General features: G+C 46.6%; 1 protein-coding gene across 8 annotated transcripts in view; it reads left to right on the forward strand.

Moving 5' to 3' along the window:
- The window catches only part of SLC25A26 (solute carrier family 25 member 26), a 128,377-nt gene that overhangs the window by 112,342 nt on the left and 3,154 nt on the right, over nucleotides 1-12,881 (forward strand). For 4 of the 8 annotated variants that reach the window (XM_026501195.4, XM_026501196.4, XM_026501197.4 and 1 more), the window contains 3 exons: nucleotides 3,408-3,477; nucleotides 9,822-9,886; nucleotides 10,800-10,873. In XM_026501195.4, the coding sequence (XP_026356980.1) occupies nucleotides 3,408-3,477; nucleotides 9,822-9,886; nucleotides 10,800-10,873 (209 nt within the window). Of the gene's footprint in view, nucleotides 1-3,407; nucleotides 3,478-9,821; nucleotides 9,887-10,799; nucleotides 10,874-12,767; nucleotides 12,874-12,881 lie in introns of all 8 variants that reach the window. The other 4 variants (XM_044384998.3, XM_044385000.3, XR_006409806.3 and 1 more) reach the window with 3 other exon arrangements.

The raw sequence follows: 12,881 nt of genomic DNA on the forward strand, positions 1-12,881 counted from the left end.
GCTCAATCCGTTAAGCATCTGCCTTTGGCTCAGGTCATGATCCAGGGTCCTGGGATCGAGTCCTGCATCAGGCTCCTTGCTCAGCAGGGAGCCTGCTTCTCCCTCTGCCTGCCGCTTTCCCCGCTTGTGTGTACTCTCCCCCCACCTCATTCTCTGACAAATAAATAAAATCTTAAAAATATTGAGGGAATCTACAGAGAAGCTACCAGAGCTGATAAATTTATCAGGGTTGCAGGATACAAAATTACTGTATAAAATAAATTGTTTCTACATATTAGCAAGAACCAATCAGAAGCTGAAGTTAAAGCAATACCATTTACAATAACATCAAAACATGAAATACTTGGGGACAAATCTGAAAATTCAAGTGCAAGGCCTATATACTGAAAACTACGAAACACTTTTGAGAGAAAATTATGGAGGCCTAAGTAAATGGAGAGATACGCTCTATTTGTGGGTTGGAAAACTCAATATTGCCAATATCTCCATTCTCCAAACGATCTATAGATTCAATGCAATTCAGGTCAAAATCTCAGGCTGTTTTGTAGAAATTGATAAACCGATTCTCAAATTTGTATGGAAATGCAAAGAACCTAGAATAAACAATTTTGAAAAAGAACAAAGTTGGAGAACATTCCATGATTTTAGGGCTTACTGTATAGCTATGGTGGGTAGTATCCAATTGGTGTCAGGATAAATGTATAGATTGGAATAGAATAGAGTCCAGAAGTAGACCCATACATATATGGACAGCTGATTTTTGAGAAAAATGAGAAATCAGTTCATTGGAGAAACGATAGTCTTTTCCAATTGCTGGAACAATTGTATGTAAAAAAAATGTATGTTAAAAAGAAACCACCAAAGAACCTCAATCTGTACTTTGCACCATAAATAAAAACTATCTCAGGGGCATCTGGGTGGCTCAGCTGGTTTAGCGTCTGCCTTCAGGTCATGCTCCCAGGGTCCTGGGATCAAGTTCTACATCGGGCTTCCTGCTTGGCATGGAGTCTGCTTCTCTGGAGACTCTGCCCCTCACCCCTGCTCGTGTTCTTTCTCTCTCATTCTCTCTTATGCTCTCTCTCTCAAATAAATATCTTAAAAAAAAAAAAAACTCAAAACGAATGGTTGATCTAAATGTAAAACCTAAAAGCCAAACATTTCTAGACGAAAACATGGGTGCATTAAGGCCTGAGCTAGAGAAAGATTTCTTAGATGTGTCACCAAAGCGAGATCCATAAAAGGATAATTTGAACTTCATCAAAATCCAATATGTCTGTCCTTTTATAGGCACTGTTAAGAGAATGAGAAACAAGGCATGGTCTATTTGAGAATGACTTGTATCTAGAATATATAAAGAACTCTCAAAACTCAGTAACTAAAAAACAATTTAATAAAAATGTGCAAAACATTCGAACAGACACTCCACTGAAGAAAATATAGGGAGGGGCATCTGGGTGGCTCAGTCAGTTAAACGTCCGACTCTTGATCTCGGTTCAGGTCTTGACCCTCAGGGTTGTGAGTTCAAGCCCCGCATTGGGCTTCATGCTGGGTGTGGAGCCTACTTGGAAAAAAAAAAAAGAAGAAGATACAGGGATGGCATAAACGCATATGAAAAGAAGCTCTGCATCAGTCATTAGGAAAATATGAATTAAAACCAAAGTGATGTATTACTACACACCAATTAGAATGGTTAAAATGTAAAAAATCCCAATAATACTGTTGGGAAGGATGTGGAGAAACTGGAACTGGTCAGAATGTGAAATGGTACAACCAATTTGGAAAATGATTTTGTAGTTTCTTAACAAGTTAAACATATTCATGCTGTGAGATCCAGCTATTTCATTGCTAGGTATTTCCCCAAGAGAAATGAAGGCATGTGTCCATATAAAGACACATATATAAATGTTCATCATAGCTTTTTTTGGTAATAGCTAACAACTGGAAAAATTCCCAAATGTGCTTCAACAAGCAGAGACCTAAACAAATAATGATATATCTACACAAAGGGATATTGCTTAGCAATGAAACAGGAATGAAGTGTCTATATAGACAGCAACATGAATGGGTCTTAAAAAATTCTGAAGGAAAGAATCCAGGTTAAAAAAAATGAATGTCTAATTACCTTTACATAAAATTCTGGAAAAAGCAAACTAATGTGGAATGACAGATCAGTCGGGGTGGCGAGGAAGGACAGAGAAGGATTTTGGGGGTGACGGATAGCTTCACTATGTTAATTATGGCAGTGATTTGTGTGTGCTCGTCAAGACTTAACAAGTTGTATACTTTAAATAGTGTAGTTTATTGGACACAATTGGACACATACTTACACCTCAATAAAATAAAACCAAAAAAACCGAGTGTAAGCTGTGCTGTTAGAAAGCCTGCTTAAAAGGTGGATAATAACAGGGCCCAACTTTTAGGGTTGTTGTGAGGACTGGGTATTAACACATGGTCAGAGAGTGGACTGGCGCCTGACTTAGAGCTCGGTTCACCGTTTGGTGTCACTGCATCTTGTCCTCTCCTGGTTCGTCAGCTCTTGGTGAGCAAGGCACCATGTCTCTGCCATCTTTCTGCCTAGTTTGAAACTTTGAAATGGGTGTATTGATTTGTATAATCCTCAGCTTACATCACAAACAGTGCAAAAACATGTTTTGACAAATTTTAAACCCGTCATTATGTAACAGAATTAGCATCTTTCGAACATGCTGCAATATGGATAAAGATTAAAGAAGGGGGGGGTGATCAGAAGGGGTGAATGGAGCATGAGAGACTGTGGACTCTGAGAAACAAACTGAGGGCCTCAGAGGGGAGGGGGCTGGGGGACTGGGATAGGCTGGTGATGGGTAGTAAGGAGGGCACGTATTGCATGGTGCACTGGGTGTTATACACAACTAATGAATCATCGAACTTTACATCAGAAAACCAGGGATGTACTGTATGGTGACTAACATAATAAAAAAATATTATAAAAAAATAAAGTCTATCTTGTCTGATAGGAAAAAAAGATTGAAAAAAGGATTGAGGAATGTGGCCGACGCTGCTGTGGACTAACTTGTGAATTGCGTTATTTTTTATGTTTAGAATCATATGGGAAATATTTAAAACGTTACATTGTCTTAGAGGTGTGTCTTTATATTTATTTGTACACATACACGCAAGTGTGAGTATATCCTTCATTATTTCCTGAAAATTGTTTTCGTTGAGTGCTTGAATGTAGCTGTCACCCTTGTTTCTTTGACTTATTTTAGAATGCAGTTAAGTCCTTGGGAAAATCACTTATGTCATCAGTGAGGAATGTCACCAAAATAGCTTCTCACTTAAGTTCCCATCCCCAGAGCTAACCCACAGGAGGTTCCGATAAATTCAGATATTTAATAACTTGTAATTTTCTTTCTCCTTCAACACAGGCCCTGTGGTCCTGGAGGCAGGACCGCGTGGTGGATTGTTGGCAGTCAGCAGTCTGTGGAGCTTTTGCAGGTGCAGAGGATTATGTTATACTGGGAAAGACCAAAGGGGGGAGAAAAATGTGCAAATATTAACTATGCAAAAACAACATTCTTTAGAAATTCCAGATTGTTTAGATGAAGAGAGTTCCACTAGTTGTTTGAGAAAACAGAGTGTCTTAGGAAGAAGAAGAAAAAAAAACCTCGCTTAAAAGGTGTCTGCTTGAAAGACAGCCAATTTGTTTTTGACAAATTTTTCTTTTTCTTTTTATCTTTATTAAAGCCTTCACTCAGGCCCTCGGATTATCTTAAAGATGATTTATAAAGTCCTCTGTGGGAAGAGCCTTGCCGTGGGTGCGGGGCTAACCGCGCAGCTGTCCGCCTCGAGTGGTGCTTTGGGGGTTTCAGTGATCTGCAGAAGGCAGTGATTCATGGTTCGTGTGACACGTTTGACAGCGCCGCCGATTAACTGCTGTCAGGAGAGCCAACGCTGCTCAGCACACTTACCGAAGGCTAAACGGGTCTGGGGAGAAAATAGGGAGATCTAAGCATCTGGGCATTTTCTAGACGTTAAACCAAGAGCAAAGTGACAGTATGCAACCCTGTGTTATCCATCACTAAATCGTGTGCATTTTCCAGTGAGGCTGTAATAAGAGCTCAGGTGCTTTAACAAAGTAAGTAAGCGATAGTTTCAGCAGTTGAAGAAAGAAGTGCATTTTGCTATTGCAAATAAAGGTAAGTTAGAATTATGGTTGAAATAAATTGAAATGGAGATTTGCCAGAAACTGTAAACTGCTAATTTTGATGTGTAGCCAGTAAATAGATAGGTAGTTTCAGGATGTCTACTTTATTAGAAAATAATTCTTTTCCAATTTATTTAATGGTTGTTGGATTGGTTTTTTTGTGGTAGTGATTAGGAAAGCAGAAAACATGTATTTTATAGGATTCCTTATTAATAATTGGACCCATTCGACTCGTAGAATTGATAATCAAAAATAAGAGTCTTGCCTGTAGACACGAAGCCGGCTCAGATTGATTATGACGGGTGGTCGTTCCCACATGACACATAGTCATTAGCTGTGTTAAATGAGTAGGTGGTCTCAATTCACTTTCCAGAGGTCAAGAGTCTACTCCCCAGTCCTTAAGAGAAATGGTGATTTTTTTTTTTTTTTTTTTTTGGCTCCCTCCAGGGGACGAAGTGAGCAGTATGGAAATTTAGTCATGCCGGATAAGGAAGGGCACCTTGTAAATTTACCAGTACCATAAAACTGAGATGGGATGAAGCAAGAAGTGTTTACTCTCTGGTGTCCCGTCCCTGAAGTGCGGCTGAGCAAAGATTTGCTTACAAGCGTTGCTTCCGTGAGGGAAATGTGCATCCCCTACCGTGTCTGTTTCCGAATCATGCTTTGTCATAAGCACTTCGAGTAGAAGCGGGGGAAGAGAAACTTCCGGTCAGCCGTCCGCTGCGCAGTGGGCTCCCGGGGGTCATGCGAGGCGTGCAGCCGGGACGCGCTCTGCGCCGGGGACCGAGGGAAGCCGCGGTGTGGAGCAGGCCGCAGGCAGGGCCACGTAGCCGGTGGGGGCCCGCCTGCCGGACTCAGAGTTGTCCCGTCTCAGCTCTGCCCCCAACTAAGGAATGAGACCCGGGGCCGTCCTGAGCACCAGTTAACTTGCCTGTAACGTAGACGCACCCCTTACTGCTGTAGCGGGGGTCACTGCAGCCATCGGGGGGATGATGTGTGAAACGGAACTCATCGATGGGGCGTGTGATTTCGACTGCAGTAGCAACAAACAGTACCCAGAAAATGAAGAGCTCTCATCACACTGATTCAGATCCACAGTTGCACTGCGAGAATAACCTATTGGTAGAGTTTCTGTACATAATCCTCGCCAGTAGCAGGTAGATTTAAAAACTCCTCCAGCGCAGTTACCTTATTTCTTCAGCTGAGGTTCTGGTCAGTGGAGGAGTTAGTCAGCGTCTGCAAAAATCCACTGAAGGTAGAGCCACATATATTTAGCAAAAGACAGAACGAGTATATTTTTGTTTAATCCCTTCTGTTTTAAAATTCGGTTGGTAGGTTGATCCTGAAGGATACAGTTTCTATTTTAAAGCCTTTATTTATTTAAAACTATTTTAAAACCTTTAAAACATCGTTTAAAAATATTCCAACTTATAAAAAAGTGGTAGACGGTGGGAGACTGTGGTGCCACCGGGCCTGCCACGCTGTGGAGGAGTGACTCCTGCCTCGTGGTCCCGGGCCGCCCTTCCCGGGCCCGCCGTGCCTCCCCCGCCCGTGCTCTCCAGCCTTGCTTGGCCACAAAGGCCGTGGTAAGACTTGCCCTCTGATATATCAGAAATCAGATTGTTCACCCTCGTGCATTTCTCCGGTTTTCGACTGGTTAAGTCGTCATGGACGAACCATTCTCTGTGCTATCTTTGGCACGCTTCTGTGCCCATGCTTGTTTTATAAACTACTTGGCACAAATATCCAAAAATGTCCCTTGAGATTGGAGGTGTTGATGGCTTGTCATATTCAGAAATTCCCTTGGCTTCTGGTCAGGGGTTAAATGAGGGGGAAAAAAAAGACTTTGCCAGCTTCCTCACTGTGAGTTAATTTTTAAATATAAAACCATAATTCAGCCTAAGTAATTAATGACATTTGCTACTGTAGAGATATGTGCAGAATATTCTAGTGTTCTTTGGTCAGTTTCTTGTAATTAATATCTACTTACATTTTCTAAGAGAGAAGGAGCAGGACTGACAGAGTGGGTGTGACGGAGAAAGAGATATTCCCATGACTTGAAATTCCAGAATATGGGCCGCCGGGGTAGCTCGGGTGGTTAAGCATCCGACTGTTGGTTTTGACTCAGGTCATGATCTCATGAGTCATGAGATCGAGCCCCGAGTGGAGCCCCTCATCGGGCTCTGTGCTCAGTGGGGAGTCTGCTTAGAGATTCTCTCCCCCTGCCTCTCCCCCCAGCTCGTGCACACCGTTGCTCACACGCTCTCTCACACTCAAAAAATGAGGAAGTCTTTTTTTTTTTTTTTTTTTAAAGGAAAGAAGAAAGAAATTCCAGAATAGGGTGAAGGATTTATCTGAGTAACAAATGAGAAGGCTTGGCACAACCTTGAAACACACGCAAAACCACGTGTGCTGTTGAAGCCCCGCAGAGGCTTCTGGACACTTGTCGGGACGCGGTGCGCAGGAGGCGCGTGGAGACGCTGTCCTTGCTCCGCGGCTCGTCCGGAGAGCGGGGGCCGGGCCCCGCCGCGTTCACAGCTGCTGCTGGGCCGTGACAGCTCCAGACTGGCGGGAGGAAGGTGGCCTCTTTGTCTGGAGTGGGGGAGAACCTACATTTGTTCCCTGAGGGCGCACGAGATGTCTTCATTGTAAACACCCGGTTTCCCTGGACCTGCTCTCCGAAAGCCGAAAGCCGTTAGCCTAACCTTCTGTGAAAGCCCCAGTCTGCGGAGCCCGTAGAAAATCGTGTCGTGTGTGACGCGAGCACGCAGGCAGCCTGTGGTTGCACTAATTATTTCCTGTCTGATATGTTAGCGTGCGCCCCGTAGTTATTACCAGCAGTTTACAGTTCCCTTTAGTAAAATGCAGAAAGTCACCGCATTCTCACCGAAAGCACAGGTCCCCAGCCCCCTCTCCACTGTAACCCGTTACTCTGTTATGGGATCTTCCCAGGCCCTTCTTTGCAGCCTCATAAAAAATATTGTGAGGGCTGCGTATTAAAGCAGTCCTTGATATTTGAAGGCATTAAAATTGATTTATTGATGACTTTCATAAAATGCAGCTACCATCATAGTAAAATTAGGACCTATTTAAGTGTATTTGTCTTTGTCTCGTATGAAACGGTTGTCCCTAAGAGCATATTGGCAAGGCAGCCCCAGTAAGGGAGAGGTGCACTTTTGCTAAGACCAAGACACATCGGATGCACTGTGCCCACAGTTACGAGAGGATGTTTCAGTGTTGGTAAGTGAGGACAGCCTGAGTAGTCAGGGGACAGGTGACGTCTTTACCAACTTTTAAGTCTTCGAAATTGGTTTAGGAAAGTTTGTGAGCATTTTCTTTCTTTCTTTCTTTTTTTTTTTTTTAAGATTTTTATATATTTGAGAGAGAGAGCGAACTGGTGGGGGGGGGGAGGGCAGAGGGAGAGGCAGAACCCAAGATTATGACCTGAGTCGAAGGTAGATGCTTAAGCGACTGACCCACCCAGGCACCCCAGTTTGTGACCGTTTTCAAATAGGATAATGGTGTGTGCACTTCTGAGTTTTAATAGACACGTTTTAATGTCTTTTCACATACCAGTCATCACGTGGTAAACGAACACTACTTTTGGAGCTAAGGGGCACGTGACTTTGAGTCCCAGCTCCATACTGTGTGGCCCTGAGCCAGTTGTCTGTAAGATGGAAGAATAATTCCCATGCACACAAGATACGATAAGTAATGACAGGTACCTAGTATGGTCCCACCGTGCCAGGTACAAAGCCCAGATATTCGCTCCGAGCTTCCCCTGCTTCCTCCTCTTTTAGAGGGCGAGTTGAAGCTTTGGGTTTGTAAAAACTGCAGACACTTGTCCCGGGCTCCTGGCAAGCATTTTTGAGTGCCTGCTGTGTGCGCTGGGCTAGAGCCATGAAGGAAAATCACACGTTATCTCTGCCCTTGCAGGAAAGAGCCAGGCGCTGTTCTAGACACTTGGCATAGACTCATTTAGTGCCTGTGTCATACTCTTACCTGCTTTTTACAGATGAAAAAACTGAGGCCTCTAGCACCCTCAGTGGCCATGAGCTCACGTTCTGGAGTCAGGAAAGTTCACGTCTCAGCTGTGCTCTAAAACCTTCTGTGAGTTCTGTAACCTCACTGAGCCTCAGTTTCCCCACCTGTAAAATGGGGTAGCAGTTACAGAAGTACCTGTCTCATAGGGTGCTTTACCTAGAGAATAAGTACTATAGTTAAGTACGGGATTTAAGGCTTGGTCTTTCTGACCCTGGAAGAGTTCTTCCAGGCTGGACCCAGCGAACCCTTGCAGCCAGTGAGGGAAACAAAGCCAGTACTATCAGATTTGGGTGAGGAGTTTGGGATAGTGCAGGTTCATTGCCCGAACTTGAGTTCAGTACCTGAACTTCAGGCAGCTTTTGAATCTGGAGGAAAATGTTTCACATGTTCGTAGCACAGAAGTGGCTAAAACGAAAGGGGATGCTAATATTCATGTAATTGATCATCTGTAGCCCTAAGGGTGTGTCCTTTGTGAGTAACCGAAAATGGGACATAAAAGCATAAATGGGTACATCTTTCAAAAAGTCAGCATCCTAATACATGCCACCAAAGTTCGGTGTGAGGATCTTATTTCAGCAACATGTTTAGAACGATAGTTGGTGGAGATCAGATGACCTTCACACGCCACGACCTTCAGAGGGAGACGTGCTGTTTCTGGAGCAGCCTTCCCACGTGTTCAGCCCGTAGGAAGCTGTGCAGCCTCGCTCATGGAAGCTGAATCTTGAGAAAGCCCTTTTAGGTTTATTATTTCTATCTCGTTAGGGCCTCTTGGGGTTTAAAAAACATCTTTGTATCACACTAACTAAAATACACCATATACCATGGTTTCCAAAAAAAAAAGAAAAGAAAAAGTCCTCCAAATCCTTTGTCCGTAGATAAGGGTATTAAAGTCTGTGGATTTTTTAAAATCTCAGTTTGGCAGTCATGGTAGTCCGTGGAAAAGAAGGTGGGAAGGAAGCGGTGGGAAGGTTGCCTGTTGAATCAGGATGCAGAGAGGGGCCTAGAAATGTTGTTACTTGGCCTGGCCTGTTATTTGAAGCCTGCAAGTACAGAAAACTTTACCCTTTCAACTCAAGGAATTTAGCCGTTCTAATACCGAAAGTCCCTACGGCAGTATGCAGATTTCTGTTTGCCCATTTTGTCTCAGACCAGAAAAGACAGCAGCATGTGGGAGTCAGGGTCAAGAACAGTGGTCCATGGAAGGCGTGGGCCTCGGAGAATCAGCGGGAGCAGCGAGCCTCTCGTACTGACAGTGGGTGTCTGAACTTAGACACGCAACCACGTACACACCGGGTTTGTTGCTTCACAAAAGAGCAAGATAAATTACGGGGCCTTGTTCCCTGCCCCCCACCCCCCGGGGTGTGTAAAGCATCATCCGGTCATCTCTTCTGCGTGCGGTTCACCGTCACTATAAGCCATGGAGCGTGTGGGCTCTGCATGCGTGCCGCCTCCTGTGGAATCGGCGCAGTGGACGTAATGAGGAGGGAGCGAGCTCTGGCAGTTAGGAGGAGTGAGACAGAAGAGCTATGCCGTACCGTGTAATCCACTAAACAATACCCCTGTTATGTGTTGGCTATTTTTATATGCACAGGAGGATTTGCAGCGGCCGTCACCACGCCTCTGGATGTGGCAAAAACAAGAATCATGTTGGCAAAGGTAAGTGCAAACTGATGAAATGTGGGCACAACAGACGCGGGGACGTGTTAGCCCCGGGCTCCTGGGTGCACCAAGTGGGAAACAGCGCGGCCCGCTCGGTGCGATGGCAGTGCTTCTCTGCGGCCTTTCCCACGGACGGCGTGGAAGCAGGCAGGGCGCTGGGGCCGCGGCCGTAAGGCCACGTTCAGTCAGCTCTGTGTTTATGGGAGACGGACGGGAGGCTCGGAGAGCTGACCTTCTTGCTGTGCAGCAGGTGAGCTAGAGGCTCTGAACACAGACCGCGTTTGGCCTTCACTGGATGAATCGGGACAGGTGTCAGAATGTTTAAAAACATTTTTCATTAAAAAGAAAAATTGTTACAAAAAAAGCTAGACCAAGATTTCCTGGAATGCCACACACATAATGTATGTGGGGCACAACCGTAGAGAAGAAGTCCCACCCTTATGGAAAGGTGCGACAGTGAACACGGGATTGTCGTGTAGGTGGACAAGGCCAGACCCAGGAGAATCGGTCCTGTTTTAAATGGAACATCGTACTCTCTATTAAACGTGTTTATAGCTCCTTAGGTTAAGTTCGCAGTTGGACCGTATGGACTGATTATCCCCCTTCCCTCTCCGCGCAGTTACTACTGCTTTCAGTCTCCCGTTAAACAGCAGTCGGTGAGTTACCTAGCTGAGCTCTGCATCCAGTTTGACGATGCGAGAACCTAGGAAAGCAGCTTCCTGTCAGGGCTTACCTATGGGTTGGGATGGAAGGGCTTCTGGTCTAGTGCGAGCCAGGGGTCCTGATTTCCCAAGAAGCTCCCCGCTCTATTTCAGACTGCCCTAGAAGAGGGTGGTCAGGAGCTGTGCCTCTGAGGATCTGTTGGGGAATTTCATAAGCTAATGGCTTTGTCTGTTGTCCTGTTTCGCAGGCTGGTTCCAGCACCGCTAGTGGGAATGTGCTGTCTGCACTGCACGGGGTCTGGCGGACACAGGGGCTGTCTGGGTAAGGACAAGAAGGAAGGTGAAACTGCCTTTCCGCCTCTGCACAGGCTCTTCCTCCTTTAGCCTGAATGGGGTACACCCTTTCCTTTCCTCTGATCGTCCTGGTTGGTCTATTTACATTGCACACAGCATATGTGATGTCGCCTGTGTGAGATGCCAGTGCACAGTCAAGTTGACACAATGTCTAGCCACGTGATCGCCAGCCTTGTCCATCTGGATGTTGGAGGACATCCTTGAGCCTGTCCTCCCCCGGCCCCGCCCAGGTTCCGGTCTGCAGCTCTGAGCAAACAGGATTCCAGTTATGTAATGCAGGAATGCAAGCGAGCGAGGGTGACATTTAGAAGAAAGCACTTGTCGTTGGGAGACTTTTCACTACGATCAGTAACAGTTACTTTGACCGCCCCCCGTGCGTGGCGCCTCGCTTGAAACCCGCTCTGTACTTTGCTCAGTGCCCCAGACTTCGAGCATCGTGTCCTAAAATGCCTCCTTTGCAAAACGTGCTTTCACGTTGCTTTTACCATCTGTACGCACGTCTCCGTGTTGGGGTCTGTCTGGGTATGTGACACGACATTGTGCTCTTTGGAATGACCACCAGGGATTTTCCTGAGCGAGCAGAGTCACAGCGTCCTCCTGGAGGGCCGGGAGGGAGCGTCGTGGCGGGGTGTGGCTGGTGGGGACAGCAGCGCCAAGGCCCTGCCGCGTCCTCATCTCCGTGCTGTGGGGGATGATTCGATTGTAGGCTTGCGTGCATTGGGCTGCGTGATAGCTGGGACATGAGGCGTATCGGTTAGGACCCAGGTGAGACTTTTGCAGGACAGTGGCCCCACTGAGAAGTAGGTCAAGTTGGATGGTTGTGTTGAATGGGCCAGCTCTGATGGACTGATGCCGGCTGATGACAGACTTGAGGATTTTGAGACAAGAAGTGGATGTAACAGGAAGGAGTGGCTGAGCATGAGCGAGGGAGCGGCAGAGCGGGGACCCGTGTGCCGTCGGCCGCTTAGAGCCAACACAGCTTCAGTAAGAGTCTGGTTGCTCGTACCTTAGACACGCTGATTTGGACACAGATTTCACGTTGAACAATGAAATGGTGTGAGAGAGCGGCTCTAAAGCCACTTCTGAGTAGCACGTGAAAGTCCTCAGTGTTTCGGATAGTTTGGGCCACACAGAGATGTGGTGCGGTAGCTTTTTTAGATCATAAAGTCAAAATGCTGAATTTCACCGCCCTCCTTGTTTCACCGTGGCTCGTATTAGGTTCTGTGGCAACGACTGGTCAGACCTCCGCTCCCGCCTTAGCTCTGTGGAGTCAGAGTGGGGCTGCCGTGCACCTGCCGTTCCTGGGGAAGGGGCCGGATGTGGGTATGGCAGGACGGGCAGGACCCTGGCCCCCGGGAGCCTGTGGAGAAGGAATCCCTGGGAGGAGATGACCCATGCCAAACCCTCTCCCAGCTGTGCTGTGCGCTCGGGGTTCCGTGACTGGGCAGCGCCAGAGTGAGAGGCAGAGGACGGGCGTCCTGACATGCCCTGGGGCTCTCGTGAGCACCCAGTGCGGTCCTTAGCAGACTGTCCAAGCAGCCACGCTCATCATTTAAGAAATGCTAGATTTCACTAGCTTCCTACTAATAGGAGAAAAGGCACCAAATAATTTGACAACAGAATTGTAACTCAAAGCAAACTAAACAAAAAATATCCCCGCTAACGCGGGCCACTGTTGTAAAACTGCCCTGGCATCCCAGCCTGCCTCCTCTGTCTGGTTCCCACACAGCCCCACTGGCCCTTCCGCCACCTCAGAGCACCCTTGCGCGTTTCTGGAGTGTTCCAGTGGCCTAGCAGGGAAATGGCGCTGGCCTCTTGGGGGGCATGTGGGGACGCTGCCGTCTCCATGTTGGTTCACACAGGGGAAGACCATGTTCTGACACCTACTTGGAATATGTGCTCTCAGGCTGACTGGTTTCTCCAGAATAAACTGCCACCTGCCCATTCAGCCCAGCAGCCGGAAAGCAGGTGGGGAA

This window comes from Ursus arctos, unplaced genomic scaffold, assembly GCF_023065955.2.
Source record: "Ursus arctos isolate Adak ecotype North America unplaced genomic scaffold, UrsArc2.0 scaffold_14, whole genome shotgun sequence".
NCBI classification, from domain to species: domain Eukaryota; kingdom Metazoa; phylum Chordata; class Mammalia; order Carnivora; family Ursidae; genus Ursus; species Ursus arctos.